Source organism: Symphalangus syndactylus, chromosome 6 (genome assembly GCF_028878055.3).
Source record: "Symphalangus syndactylus isolate Jambi chromosome 6, NHGRI_mSymSyn1-v2.1_pri, whole genome shotgun sequence".
Classification (NCBI taxonomy): Eukaryota; Metazoa; Chordata; class Mammalia; order Primates; family Hylobatidae; genus Symphalangus; species Symphalangus syndactylus.
This window is the reverse complement of record NC_072428.2, coordinates 133,113,904-133,129,738: the sequence shown is the minus strand read 5'-3', so window position 1 is coordinate 133,129,738 and position 15,835 is coordinate 133,113,904. Positions and strand designations below refer to the sequence as shown.

The 15,835-nt window shown below is 44.5% G+C and overlaps 1 protein-coding gene across 1 annotated transcript; it reads right to left on the bottom strand.

Moving 5' to 3' along the window:
- Positions 1 to 6,592: 6,592 nt before the first annotated feature.
- On the bottom strand, positions 6,593 to 8,308 carry OR6V1 (olfactory receptor family 6 subfamily V member 1). Its single transcript, XM_055284327.2, has one exon. It carries the CDS (start codon positions 8,123 to 8,125, stop codon positions 6,593 to 6,595), a length of 1,533 nt encoding a protein of 510 aa, XP_055140302.2. The 5' UTR covers positions 8,126 to 8,308.
- Positions 8,309 to 15,835: the final 7,527 nt, after the last annotated feature.

Sequence of the window (15,835 nt, the reverse complement as noted above, 5' to 3'; positions counted from 1 at the left end):
TGCCATGTTGGTGTGCTGCACCCAGTAACTCGTCATTTAACATTAGGTATATCTCCTAATGCTATCCCTCCCCTCTCCCCCCACCCCACAACAGTCCCCGGTGTGTGATGTTCCCCTTCCTGTGTCCATGTGTTCTCATTGTTCAGTTCCCACCTATGAGTGAGAACATGCAGTGTTTGGTTTTTTGTCCTTGTGATAGTTTACTGAGAATGATGTTTTCCAGCTTCATCCATGTCCCTACAAAGGACATGAACTCATCATTTTTTATGGCTTAGACAACTAACTGAGATGTAGTGCAGTGGGAAACCTTTTCTCTTGCCCTGTTGACTGCATTTCTTACCATCAACTAAGATGACATTCCATGTTTAGGTTATCGTGCTAACTCATGTTCGAAATTCATATAAACCTCATGATTAATGACAGCTAGCATTTATTGAACATCTACTATATTCTAGGTACAGGAAAAACAAAGATCTATAAGGCACGACACCTAACATAGGGAGCTCAGAACCCACACACAGACAAAACTACATTGAACCAAGTCCAGAGATGGACCATTCCCAGCTGTGGGAGGCAGCCCCTTTCTTCACTGTATGGTTCAAATCTTAAGAAAAAATCCTTACGTCAAACCTCAGCGTTACTTCCTCTGAGTTCCTGAAGGCAAAGCTCTCGGGGAATGCCCCATTTCTTTTGATTAAGTTGAAAGTTAAGTTGAAATGACTTTTTGAGGTCCAAAGAACAGTTTTATAGGCTGAGAAGAGGAAAAGTGAATTCCTGAGAGAGGCAACTGAGTGTGTAAAATAACATAGACATAAAATGGTATATTGTATAGACAACCAAAGCCTACAGAGACGAGATTAATGAGTGGGTTTCTGGAGACTGGCCATGGGTATGATCACTAATCAGACCCAAGCCCCCCAGGGGACCTGTAAGTGTCATCTATGAGATGCTCCACTCACTGAAATAACAGGGCATATTTGATTACAAGAAACTTCAGTGTGTACATCAGTGTAGAAATCTCTGCTTGCCTAGGGCAATCATATTGTAGTCACCAAAGGTGCTATTTACCTTCAGCGCTGAAACTGTATTGCCTTTAATTTTGCAAATAACCTAAGCAAGTTCAGAGAGCTTAGCTTTTCTGAAATGCTTGATTTCCCTCTCTGCCAGCAGCTGAATTAGTCATGTGTTATACCCCTTTAGGGCTGGTTCGGTCAGGTCCTCCAACAAAAGGGAGGCATGGGGATGAGGCTGAGAATGGGGGGATCTGCCTTCTGTGTCTGTGGAGGAGAGGGAAGGAAATCGGTGGTGTCCCCTCTCCTTAGATCACAGCCAACTTCCTCCATAACAAGGACAAGGGCCTCATATACTGTCCTTTGGACTCACCCCCAGGGTTGGGCAACCCAAGAACTTCTGGGTGAGTTGTCCACTGAATGAGGGAAGTGGCAGAAACACAGGTGTGAGTGGTGAGCTGCTCAGGGGCTAGTGAAGAAGCCAGGTCCCCTCATATATGGAGGATCCTGTGTTTATCAGATAAAATAATTCATAAGTTCCCTTATAAGGGCAATGACATGAGCTTTACCTCCATAGGACCTGGCAGGTGTCTAACTCAAGGGAAGGAGAATGATAGCAATGCAGCATTGACTGGGGAGCAGGATCTAAGGGAAACCCAGAGGTAGGATGCTAGTGGTGTTCTGGAGCCCCGTAGAGAACCCATACCGGGGCATTGCTACAAGACTCCTGAGAATGTGGAAGGGAGTTTGGAACTGGCTAACTGGCAGAGACTGGAATAGTTTGGAGGGCTCAGAAGAAGACAGGAAGGTATGGGAAAGTTTGGAAGTTCCTAGAGACTTGTTGAATGATTTTGACCAAAATGCTGACAGTGATACGGACAATGAAGTCCAGGCTGAGGTGGTCTCAGGTGGACATGAGGACCCGAATGTTAGTAGCCAAGGCAATGGGGAAAATGTTTACAGGACATGTCAGAGACCTTCACAGCAGCCCCTTTCATCACAGCCCAGAGGCCTAGGAGGGAAAAATAGTTAATGGGCCAGGCCCAGGGCCCTGCTGCTCTGCGCAGCATCAGGACTTGGTGCCCTGCATCCCAGCCACTCCAGCTCCAGTCGTGGCTAAAAGGAAAGAAGGTACAGCTCAGTTCATTGCTTCAGAGGGTGCAAGCCCCAAGCATTGGCAGCTTCCACGTGGTGTGGCAGAAGACAAGAGTTGAGCTTTGGGAACCTCTGCCTAGATTTCAGAGGATGTATGGAAATGCCTGGAAATGGACCGTTAAATTGGCAGGAATTAAACACCACCATGATAATAAAATTAGATAACAGAAACTCAAAATCAAATAAGTTATGCTAAAAACAAAGGTGATTCGTATTCAAAACTCCGAATTACTTTGCTGCATGGTACTTTTGTCCATGAGATTGAGGTTATTTAGGCCACCTGTCTCAGCGTGGTGGAAATACTATATGGGGCTGTACGGTGGGGCATCTTTCCCTAACTCCAACTTCAGATGTCGTCTTGGTAGCTTAAAATTGGACATGGTGAAAATATTGACACCAGGAAGTTGGCAAATGCTAGAAGTCAGCAAATGGGGAGAGGCGGCTAAACATTTACTATCAGACCACTGAGCCACGACCACCATTCCTCAATACCTGTCAGGCATTGTTGAGAAAAACATACGTACATCAGAAAACCTAGTGCTGAAAGAATTAGTGAATTAGATTGATATGAATCTAGTCCACTATAGGCAACACTGACATTTTCTTAGTTTGACCCAGAGGGTTTTTCACCTCACCACTCCTAAAATCCCATCTGTGCGGGGTCTTGATGTTACTACCAACCACTGCAAGATCCAGGCCTGACTTTCCTTTGAAAAGTGATTATATGCCTTTGTCTTCCTTCTTCAAAAACGTTCATACCCTCAATTTCTTGCTCTCTAATCCTCCCAACTGGAAAAAATAAATCCATTTTTTTGGCTTCCCACTGGGATTTACGTGTGTGAGGATGGATTCTTGGGTTAGCCATTTAGAACTAGGATGCCAGACAAATGAAGGGTGTGTGGGAAGATATTTGGGGCCAGGGAAAACATTTTAGTTTCATGGAATCCTGTCATGATTTCGCCTACACTTAAATTAGTTCTGGGTGTTGAAAGCAACCTTGCCCTCCTACCACCCTGAAATTAGGTCCCAGTGTAAGCCACTTCTGTGAAGTGGAAAGGCTGTTGCCATCTGTGCATCTACATCCAACGACCTTACATAGACAAACAACCACATCAACTGTTCTCACCTCGCAGGGAAAATGATGTCATAGCAAAGGGACTGTGAATCCATTGTATAATTAACATTGTATATGAACAGAATCAAAATATTTATTTAAAATAAAAATATCTTACATGTGTAGGTATTATTTGCTCTATTTCAAATGTTCGTGGAAACAGTGGTGATAAATAAAACACAAATCTTTTTTTCCTTCTTTTCAACTTTTATTCTGGGTTCAAGGTGTACATGTGCAAGTTTGTTACCTGGGTAAATTACGTGTTGCTGAGGTTTGGTGTACAGATAACTTTGTCACCCAAGTAATCAGCATAATACCTGATGGTTTTTCAATCCTCACCCTCCTCCCTCCCTCCACCCTCAAATAGGTTCCAGTGTCTATTATACCCTTCTTTGTGTCCATGTAAACTCAATGTTTAGCTCCCATTTATAAGAGAAGATGTGGTATTTGGTTTTTTGTTTCTGTCTTAATTTGCTTAGGAAAATGGCTTCCAGCTCCATCTGAGTTGCTGCAAAGGACATGCCTTCACTCTTTTTTATGGCTGCATGGTATTCCATAATGTATATGTACCACATTTTCTTTATCCAGTCCACCATTGATGGGCATCTAGGTTGCTTCTATGCCTTTGATACTGAAACACAAATACTTAAAAGTAACATTGAATCTATACTTGCTTTCTGCCAATATGTGTTTTTTTCAAGTGATGGATACTAAATGTGCAATTACTGTGAGGAAGGGGTTACTAGAATTGTTGCCATTACAAGTCTATAAACTTGTAGAATCTTGATAGCTATGTGCTCAGTAAGGGTCTAGAGGAGGCAAAACTGAGGAGCTTCAGATCCTGGAGGTTCCAACTTTGAATTAACCCAACTTTTAATTCAGATGGAAGAAGAAAATTCCAATGATGGGGAGATGGAAAAAAAGGTTTGAAGAACCAGATCGTGCTGTCAGTTCTGCAATTTCTTTGACCAATTCATTCTTCCTCTCAGCCATGTTTCCCTTACCCGCTAAAGCGGGTCAGGAACACTGCTTGCTGCAGTTTCAGAATCAGAAATTTTCCTTCCGAGCTCTCATACACTCTATAGGAAAACACTTTATTGAAATTAACCACACTTTTTAATTTCTCTCAGTACATGGAACCCCTTGAGGTCAGACTCTGCATTTCTTTCATCTTTAACAGCCACTGCTGAGTGGAGTGTTTTGCTTATGATGGGTGATCAGTGAATCTTTATTTAATTGAATTACTATGAGGGTAAAACCAAATGGAAAATATATGTAAAAGTGGTTTGTAAAGTATGAAAAGTATACAAAAGTAAGATATTGTTAGTAGAATTATTCTTAATTGACTCATCCTTCTTTCATTCACTCTACAAATACTTACTTTTCTAGGTAGCAAGCAGAGAATAAACAGAGGAAAAAAACATCAATTCATTCAACAGCAACTGCAAACAACAGAATCTTTGCTCTGTTATGTAATTAAGCAAAATTTTGGTCCAGAAACTGAAACTAGGAATGTAAAAAGACCCTCCGACTTGGCTGAGGGGTATCTCAGAAAGAAAGAAAGACACTTTCAGAAAGCCAGAGAAAGGGGTGCCTTGTTTAGGAAGGAGTTAGCTTGGGGTAAGAGGAGGTCACAAGGAGAACCAATGGGCTGGTAAGCAAGCCACATCTCCCAAGCTCCAAATGAGCCTACCTCATTCATTTCCACATAGTGAATTTTTTAAATGCTCGACATTTGTGATAAATTAGTAGTTTTATTGTTTTCAAGTAAGTGTAGCTACGAATAAACTCCTGATTGTAGTTTATATATCACAAATTGGGAAATGGAATTTGGTAAATTAAAATGTATTTACAAAAACCATGTGTCAGAACAACTTAAATTGGAGCTACTTTAGAAAATTCTGCGTGGGTGAAAGCTAAAGGAACACCATGATCCTGAGGTCAAAGTAACTGGAAGATTTTTAAAATTTCAGGCTATAGTTGGAGGAGGGAGGACAGTGGAGCTGATGTTTGACTCCAAAGGCAGCAAGGGACATAATAGATTTTCAAGAATTTTATACCCACACGTATGTCAATGTAATATAATGTTCATATTTTATGTAACGTACAATGTAATACGTATGTGTGTAAAATAGGATATATAATGCCTGAATAAGTGAACTTACTAGGTTTATTACAATCCCTTGCCTTTAGGCAAATGAATGTTTCTAATCATACAGAAGCAAAGTTTATTTTGTCTTTCTAAACTCTGAATATCTCCTCTCTGGAAACCACATAATTACTCACTAGTGGAGATTTATCTTGTTTTAATTTCTCTCTGTTTCGTCTTTCCCTGATGCAAAGGTACCTGATGAATTGCACCCTCACAGTGTCCACCTTATAGTCAATGTGCTACTCAGGTGTCATCTTGTCAGGAAGCCGTTGCTCAGCCCCCTCCTGGTCTCAGTGTTGCTCTCCTGTGTGCTCATAATACCTTCTGTGAATCCACTGTTGCACTTTCCCCACTGTGCTAGAAACAGCTATTTATCACTCTTTCCTTCTTTAGGCCAAGAGCTTTGTCAGGTTAAGAACAATTTATGCCTTTTTTACCTTTTTACCCTCTACCTGTTACAGTGCCTGACACACACAGCCTACTCAATATTGAAGAAATGAATGAATAAATGGATGAATAATTATACAAGGACCCAGTCCTCCTCCCAACATGCACACACACATTGAAAAACAATCAGTTTGTTTTTGGTAAGTTTTGCTTCTTCCCTTGATCCCATGTAGCCCAAGCACTTATGGTGCATACACTCAGCAATGGTGCATACTGTGATAGAGAAGCACACCCTGAACATGCACATGCATGCACACATATGTACACACATACACACCCATGCACAAATATGTACATACATACACACCCATGCACACATATGTACACACATACACACCCATGCACACATACTGGGATTGGATACTACCTCTTGATCATAGAGCACTTCTTGGCTACTCTTCCTTAAATGCAAAGCACATGCACTTCTCTTTACTGAAAGCTCTGGGCTACTCTCAGAGTTCTTACGGCTGCCAGGGGATGTAGGGAACACTTCCATGGTGGCCCATAAGAGCTTTGGGCCAGACAGTGCAGCACTGAGGGCTCACTGTAGTTATTGCTCAGAGGGAAAAAAACTAAAGAAACTCAACAGTGGTCTTCCCACTCGCTGGAGGTCTCCCTCCCCATAGAACTGCTCGATGGAGGCAGGCCAGGTCCCCCTGGGCCCTGGGCTCATCATTGTGCCTTGCAAAGGCCTTTCAGCCTCTGCATCTGCCCCTATAGCACTGTTTTAACTGTCTCATTGCGGAAGGTGAGGATAAAGGGATTGAGGAAGGGGGTGAGAACTGAAGTCACCAAGGCCACAACCTTCCTGACTTGCACAGAATGAGCTTTGCCAGGCCTGACATACAGAAAGATGGTACTACTGTAGCCAATGAAGACCAGTGTGAGGTGAGACCCGCAGGTGGAGAAAGCCTTCTGGCGGCTGCTGGCGGAAGGGATCCGCAGCACAGTGGTCACTATGTAGCCATAGGAGATGAGAGTCACCAGGAAGGAGCTGAGGACAAAGGCCAAGGCCATCAGAAAGTCCCAGAATTCCAACAGGCGAGTGTCAGAGCAGGACAACTGCAGGAGAGGTGCATTGTCACAGAAGAAGTGGTTAATGACGTTGCCGTGGCAGTAATTAAGATGAGCTCGGGAGAGGACAGTGGGTACCATGGCTAGGAATGGAGCTGCCCAGGCAGCCCCAGCCAGCCGGACACACACAGCCCGGCTCATCAGAGTGCCATAGTGCAGTGGGTGGCAGATGGCCACAAAGCGGTCAAGGGCCATGTCTGTCAGGATGAGGAAGGAGGTGGAACCCAGGGAAAAGTAGAAGTAGAACTGGACCATGCAGCCACTGAAGGTAATGACTTTGTGGGGGACCAGCAGGTCTGAGAGCATCCTGGGCACTGCAGTCATGGTTACCAAGATCTCCAGCAGGGAAAAATTGCCCAGGAAGAAGTACATGGGTGTATGTAGGTGGGTGTCAGCTATGACCATAACTATGATGATGGTGTTTCCAATGAAGGCGAGAAGATAAAGCACGAGGAAGGGGCCATACAGAAGAGCCTGCAGCTCACCAAAGGAGGAGAAGCCCGAGAGGACGAATTCAGAGGGCTGGCTCAGATTTGCCATGATCCACAGGCTGGGGCTCTGCATGCAAGGGAAACAAAAGACAGATGGAGAGGCAGAAACAGAGAGATAGAGACAGAGAACCATTGACCTTGAAACAGAAGAAACAGGGACAGAGACAGAGAATAGAGAAAGGCAAGTAGCCAGCAAGTGATAAACAGAAAAGCAGAAAGAAACGGCAATAAAAAAAGATAACAAAATAGGAATAGGAAAGTCATGGAGAAACAGAGTGAGGGTATCAGAGAAGTGAAAGACATAGAAAGCCATTATTAAGAAGAGAGAAGGCTGGGGATGATGGCTCATGCCTGTAATCTCAGCATTTTGGGAGGCCGAGGCAGGGGGAACACTTGAGGTCAGGAGTTCAAGACCAGCCTGGCCAACATGGTGAAACCTTGTCTCTACTAAAAATACAAAAATAAGCCAGGTGCAGGCATCTGTAATCTCAGCTACCTGCAAAGCTGAGGCATGAGAATCGCTTGAACCTGGGAGGTAGAGGTCGCAGTGAGCCGAAATCATGCCACTGCACTCCAGCCTGGATGACAGAGCGAGGCTCCATCTCAAAAAAGAAAAAAAAAAGGAAGAAAGAAAAACAGAGGAGCAGATTAAGGAAGACAACATGGCAACGGACATTGACATTTAGGGAGAAAACAAGAAGGAAACAACAGGAACAGAGAAAGAACAGAAAAAAATTCAAATATGAGAGAGGGAGAAATAGAGAAATACAGGAAGGGGAGGAATACAGAAAAAAGAGAGAGAGGGAGAGAGGGCATTAGTGCACGTGACCCAGAAGCCCCCAAACGTAGGCTGATCCGTCTGTGTCACACCCAGAGGTTGTGCCCCAAGACCCCTTTTAAAGGCTTCCTGCAAACCTTTCTGAGCTGCCACTCTGAGGACCCTCACTTGTGCACATTTCTCCGGCTGTGATCATGAAATTAATGAAAGTCAGAGTTTTGAGTCCAGAAATTAGCTTCCTTTAGAGTGGGCCTCTGCTTCATGTTTGCAAAGATGGAGAGCAGAAAGGGTGCAGGAGGTCAGGGAGCGAGGCCTGGAAATCCAAGTGGCTGCTCTCCCAGGACACACACAGTCATCAGGCTTCCCAATGGCATCAGCCGTCTACCCAAGGGCACTGCTTTGCCGTCTCCACTGCACTTCCCCTCCTCCCATGGTGCAAAGCATAAGCTATGGAGTTGGCCTGCCTGTGTTTGAATTCTGGCTCTAGACTTGCTTGTCACGGGCCATAAATCTGCTCTTCTTTGTTACTCTCTCTGAGCCCGTTTACTCAGCTATAAAATAATGGTATTACTGATACTTAGCCTCTATGGTGATTATAAAATTAAATAAGTGAACTACTTAGTGCAGTGACTAGCACATACTAGCCAACAAATTGTTGTTGTTATTATTATCACTGTTCTTATTGTTAGACCGTCGATAGAACTCAAATTTTTTTGGCCCATCATCTCTCTACACTTCTTCTCGTTGCCAACGTATGTGTGTGTGAAGATCTTTACAACTTTACACTGTTTCTTGGAATTTCAGTTCACTAAAAGGGTACTTTAAAACATTTCAAACACAAAGTATTTACAACACAAACTGTCAGGAGTGGAAGGAGTGAAGCTGTGTGTAGATACACTCTGGCCCTTTCTCCAGCCCCATAAAAGCTTTATTTGGGGCTGTGTCCTGGCCACCCAGCAATGACATTCTAATTTTAAAAAGCCTTGCACCCGGCTGGGTGTGGTAGCTCATGCTTGTAATCCCAGCAGTTTGGCAGGCTGAGGTGGGCGGATCACGAGGTCAGGAGTTCAAGACCAGCTTGGCCAACACAGTGAAACCCCGTCTCTACTAAAAATACAAAAATTAGCTGGGCATGGTGGCGGGCACTTGTAATCCCAGCTACTCGGGAGGATGAGGTAGGAGAATCACTTGAACCTGGGATGTGGGATTGCAATGAGCTGAGATCGTGCCAATGCACTCCAGCCTGGATGACAAAGCTAGACTCCATCTCAAAAACAATAAATAAATAAATAAATAAATAAATAAAGGCTTGCACCCATGCCACTGACAAGCATTAATGGTAGGTCTAAAATCTACCCCAGCACTGACTAAATTCAAACCCAGTCCTTATGTTTGTGTTGCATGAGAACCTGACTGACATAGAGACTTCCCCCACTCACCTTAGCCTCCAAGCCTGGTGTCTTCTTTGTAAGCTGCTCTCACTTAGGCATTCATACCTGGAGACACCTGCCTACTGGCCTCACTCTATAATGTGAGTGACATCAGAAATGCAGTCTCTTTCCCTTGGGTTGTGTCTTACAGCTGGAAAGGTGGACAGCGGCTTTGTGCACAGCTAGGAAGAGGTGGCACTGCTGGGTGAGCTAAAACACTGCCAGTCCTTATGCTGATTTTCTAATTCAGCGCCTACCCTGTGTCACTACAAAGCCAGGGGCAGCAGCATTGATGTGGGGCTGGGAGATGGGAAAGAAGTCCCTCAGGACACCAGAGGGGAAAGGTGCTGATTCTGTCCCTTCTCTCTCAAGGATGAGTGTTTTCAGCTCTTTCTCTCGTCCACATCTTCAAGTCCTTTGTGTCTTGATGTTTACAGTTGAGCTTATGCTGGATGGGAAACTTAGACTCCAGCAGACTGTTTTCTGTGGGAATGATAGGAAGCCAAGGAGCCCTCTGGGGAGTTCTGAGGCACTGATGTTACTCCTTAGAATAATGAGATGTCCTCTGTTTTGAGGAAGTAACAAGTGAGAAAAAGATCTGAATAAAGAAATGGATAAAGACCTAGATACACCCAAGCAGCTGACGGCTTAGGATCAGCACCGCCTGTCTCCTGGCCCTTCCCCTCCTCCTAGGACTGTGGAAAAAAAGATGAGATCATGGAACAAACACAAAGGAATTTTCCCAGCTGGACTAAAATTATGACAGCCTGGGTACCTAGCCAGGGCTGGATCCAGAGTTTCCATTTGCAGACATAATCTCCAAGTGGATCCAGGATTTAGGGATCTAGGGAGGCAGGGAATGGAGGCCCTGGACCATAGCAGCCTCTTGTTAAAATTCTCCAAAGAAAGTATCATCTGGAGAAGTCTGGGAATCAAACAGATCTCTGCCTCCAGAGGCAGGGCCCTTGGTAGACACATCTTGGGATTTGGCTCCTGTGAGAAGATACACACCCTGGGGACAAAGGTAAAGGGAATATGGGGAGGCCACTCCAAGCTTCCAGCTCCCTAGTAAACTCTGAGTCACAGTCTTTCATCTCAGAGACATTTAAACCTTATGCATGATACCTAGTGCAACCCCACCCACACTGAGACAGAAATAATTACTCGAAGATTTCAAGGGAAAGCTGTGCAATGAAGGTAGTGCAGATGGGCCCTGAGTTTAAGAATAACCAGGGCTGGAGGGGTTGACCAGGCAATCTTTCTGTAGGACTTGAGCCTGGAACTGAGATTTGGAGCTGACCCATTGAAAGCAAAGAAGAGGCTGGGAACAGTGGCTCATGCCTATAATCCTAGCACTTTGAGAGGCCAAGGTGGGCGTATCACTTGAGGTCAGGAGTTCGAGACCAGCCTGGCTAACATGGTGAAACTCTGTCTGTACTAAAAATACAAAAAATTAGCCAGGTGTGGTTGTGGACACCTGTAATCCCAGTTACCCAGGAGGCTGAGGCAGAGGAGGCTGAGGCTTGAGCCCACAAGGCAGAGGTTGCAGTGAGCCGATATCGTGCCACTGCACTCCGGCCTGGGTGGCAAAGCAAGACTTCGTCTCAAAACAGAAAGAAAGAAAATAAAGAAAAATGTAGGTCACAAGGCTAGAAATGGAGGAGGAAGAAGAAAGGAGCCAGTTGCTAGCAGGGAGCTCAGGTAGGCAGACAGGTGCTGGCCAGAGCAGGGCTGGAGGTAGGAGCTTGGGAATTGAAAGGCAGGAGCATAGGTCGGGGCTACATGGGCCTTCATGACTATTCATTTTCTATTGCTTCTGTAGCCAATTACCACAAATTTTGTAGCTTAAACAACACAAATTTATTACCTGACAAATTCTACAGGTCAGTAACTTGACACAGGCCTCAATGAGCTAAGATCAAGGCGTCATCAGGGCTGCCTTCTTTTCTGGGGTCTCCTTGCTTTTCCAGCTTCTAGAAGCTGCCCACATTCCTTGGCTTATTTTTCCGTCATCCATCTTCGAAGCCAGCCACATGTGTCTCCCAGAACCGTCTTCTGTCATCACTTAGCCCTCTGACTGAACTCAGAGGAAAAGTTTCTCCACTTTTACAAATCCCTAAGATTAGATTCAGCCCACCTGGATCACCCCTAAGATTAGATTCAGCCCACCTGGATCGCCCAGGCTAACCCCCTCATCTCAAGGTCTTCAACCCAATCACACCTGCAAAGTCCCCTTTCCTATGTAAAACAACATTTTCACAAATTCCAAGGATTAGGGCTTGGACATCTTTGAGGGGGCATTCCTCTGCCTATCGCAATGACTACCATGCAGCTTTGGTGCCTGGTGAACCACTTATTTGACCAGATCCATTCATGTTTACACAATTGTGTTCATGCCTTAATAAATATGTAGTGTCAACTCTGTTAAATGATCATAACATAGAGCAGCCTCCATAATCCAGGAGCATAATCCTAAATCTGTCCTTATTTCCTTTGGGATTAAAGGCACATGGAGCAATGTTAATTCTTGTTTCCTTTCTAGTCTTCCCAAAGAGAAAGAGGTAGGATTGAAACAGTGAGGGGAACTACTCTCGTGCCACTCAATTCTGCCTCCTGGGCTTCCCAGGCTTTGAGGAACGGCCCCATTTCCTTTTGGTTAACTTCTTTCACTTGATGAGATTAATGGGAAATGCAGTCATTTACATGGTTGAAATGATGAAGTCTTCAGTCTCCCAGGGACTTCTTCCTCAGTCAACTCTTCATATTTTCACAGTCTATTAATGGACATTTCCATTGTTATTGCTTCTTTGATCCGGATTGATTCCTACTCCAGTATCCCCTTAGCCTCTGGCCAACAAATAATCCTTCTCCACTCGTGCCTCCCATTTCACCTGTGTGGTGATTGACTGTGACAGCTGCTTGTTTCTCTACGTGAAACCCAAGCAAATGTGGGCAGCAGAATAAAACAAGATAGTTTTCCTGTTTATTTTCATGTTGACCCCTTTCTGAACTTTCTTACAGATTTACTGACCTAAATCAGTTTTAGGTGGGCCAGTCCTCATGGATTCTAAGGTAATCTGGAAAATACTAACAAATATCTCAGCTAAAGCATCTTTATTTTCATCATCAAACCATAGGTAATTATCACACTCAGGCCCTTGGAAGTGGGCAAAATACACAAACATAAAAACCAACGTGCTTATCAGTTACTGATAATCTGAGCTACTTCTTGTTTCAGCCGTTTTGTAATAAAATTATTGTTTTGTTTTTGAAAATCTAAAGAAGAAAATGCCTGAAGTCAGGGAAGAGCTTGAGAAAGGAGCTGTATGTGTTCCTGGGGGAGTTAGTGCACCATAATCATCTCTGAGTGTGCATTTCCAGAAGAGCAAGAGAGTCCAGGGACTACAATAAAAATGTCAACACCTCTGCTCAGATCTGCCCTACTGTTTCCTGGGATATGTTGACATTTTGACTTGCATTATTAGACTCAATCTCATAAGGCTGTGCCTGGCCATTAGGTGAGACACAGATTACTCCCTGGTGTACTCTTTTTCTTGGATGTACCATATCTAATCTTGGCCCATTGCTACTACAAAGCAACTCTTTTTCTCTACATTTTGGCATAAAGCCAACTTGGAGTGGCACGAGGACATTATGTTTAGAAAGGGGTGGATGGAAAGCTTGAACATGTTTGGTAGTAGGGACAGAAGAAAATTTGTGATCAAATTTTTGGCAACTATTTAACTCATCTCGTTTTGTTCGTGGTAAAGGAAGGAGGTAAGGAAGGATTGAATGGCTCACTCTAGGTGCCTGAATTTTTTCTTTATATGCTACAGGAATCCCTTGTTTTCATGATGTGCTCTGCCTCCCAAAGCCAGATATCCTCTGACTGGGGGCTTTTCTGCCCCAATCTCCAGCTTCTATGGAAAATCTCTGCAGATTTTCACTGCTGGCAGGGTTGAGAGTGGGAGTTTCCTCCCTCAATTCTGACTCACTAACAAATCAGGGGATGGGATAGCTCTCTATTAATGCACAGGAATACGTAACTGCTAGATTTTCAGACAGATTGGAGGAAGAAATTATCTCACATGATAATACCTGTAGGCTGGAATCAGGCAGAAAATAGTTTTCTCGAGAATTGATGTGGGTCACCTGGAGAATTGAAGAGTCTAGCAAGTGGGTGCTTGCCTGGTGGTGGATGGAGATAGGGTCTGAATTAGGATCACTAAGTACAGTTGTGTGGCTTGTAGCCTGCACAAAGATGCTGATGGAGAGACTGAAGGGGCACATGGGGGCTGAAGGAGCTGCATCTACTTGATGGAAAGGGGCACCTATTTTATGCACAAAGGTACACTGTACTTGTCAAGCCTTGTTCTTCCCAACTACATCTCAGTGGGGAAACGTTTTTCTAATTTACTCAAGGCTCTGGTGTGGAAGGCACTGCCCTGGGCTGGTGAAGAAGAGCTGAGTGTTCACAGGAAGGTGCAAGGAAAAACCTTAGCTCTGCGCCCCTCCTGCATACTTTCTTTAGGTTCCTCCAGCCTTTCCGTTGTGTTGCCTGCCATCTTCTCTCTCCCATGTTGACTCTTTTTCTTATCATCTTGCTGCCCAGTTCTCTTCTGCTTAAACTTCACATTTAAGGCCGGGCGCAGTGGCTCACACCTCTAATCTCAGCACTTTGGGAGGCTGAGGTGGGCGGATGACTTGAGGTCAGGAGTTCGCAACCAGCCTGGCCAACATGGTAAAACTCTGTCTCTACTAAAAATGCAAAAATTAGCCCTGGCGTGGTGGTGTACTCCTGTAATCCCAGCTACTCGGGAGGTTGAGGCAGGAGAATTGCTTGAACCTGGGAGGCGGAGGCTGCAGTGAACTGAGATCACACCACTGCACTCCAGCCTGGGCGACAGAGCGGGACTCTGTCACACACAAAAAATAAAAATAAAAAAATAAACCAAAAAAACTTCATAGCTCCCTTCCTACCCCACATCGACCCCGATCCCACCATTTTTTTTCTCATGGCTTCCCTGTCCTGACCTCTCACACCCTTGGCTACCATTCAGGTGGCACCTGTCCTCATGTACCTGTCCTCTCCCCCAGGGCCTCAGCCCCACTGTCACTCTGCCCACCCCGCTCCTCTGCTATCCACAAACAAGCCTAAATTTCCTTTCTGTATCTCAAGGGACATAATATTTCAAAATTTCCCTTTAAATGCTGCAGGAATCTTATTTTAAATTTAAATAAGATTGTCAAATATGAGGATTCAGTCATCCCTGTAAGTATGAGCCTTGAAAAAGCGAGGTAAACAGTTCTAAGTCAAAGGAGTAGAGATGGTTTTCTAGTTATCTATTGCTTATCTATTGCTACCCCCAAAACTTAGTGACTTAAAACAATGGTGATTTTATGATGTCTCAAAATTGTGTGGGTGTGGAATTTGGTCAGGGCTCATCTAGGTGATTCTTTGGTTCCACATGGCATCATTGGAGGTTTTCAGCGATTTCAAATGTTCAGTGGGCTGGCCTAGAGGACCCAGCATGACTTCACTCATGAGTGTGATGCCTCAGAGGAGATGAGCAGGCCCTGCGATGAGCTGGGACTGTTGACTTCATGACCTCACCGGCCTGGGGATCTCACAGAAGTTGGATTCATTACACGGTGGCTCAGGGCTCCTACACTGAGCATTCTAGCAGAAGAGGTTGACACTGCATGACCTTTTATGTCCCAGCCTCAGATGGGACAGAGGGGAGGAAGAAATTATCTTGCATGATAATACCTGCAGGCTGGAATCAGGCAGAAAATAGTTTTCTTGAGAATTGATGTGGGTCACCTGGAGAATTGAAGAGTCAGCAAGAGGGTACTTGCCTGGTGGTGTATGGAGACAGGGGCTGAATTAGGGCCCCTGAGTGCAATTGTGTGGCTTGTAGACTGTACAAAGGTGGTGATGGAGAGACTGAAGGGGCGCATGGGGGCTGAAGGAGCTGCATCTATCTGATGGAAAGGGGCACCCATTTTATGCACAAAGATGATACACTGTACTTGTGCCAGAATGTCTTGCTTTATCCCCCCCAACTGATCCCAGACAGTTTGCTTAGATGTCTAAAACAAATACAAATCATAGGCTTTATTTGATCTACTTGTCAAATATGATTGTCACAGATGTCACATATGGTCACTTTTCCATACTTTT

What these genes read in the sequence shown, in the direction of transcription:
- OR6V1 (XM_055284327.2), bottom strand. Translation starts at nt 8,125, where the DNA reads ATGTCAATGTCCGTTGCCATGTTGTCTTCCTTAATCTGCTCCTCTGTT.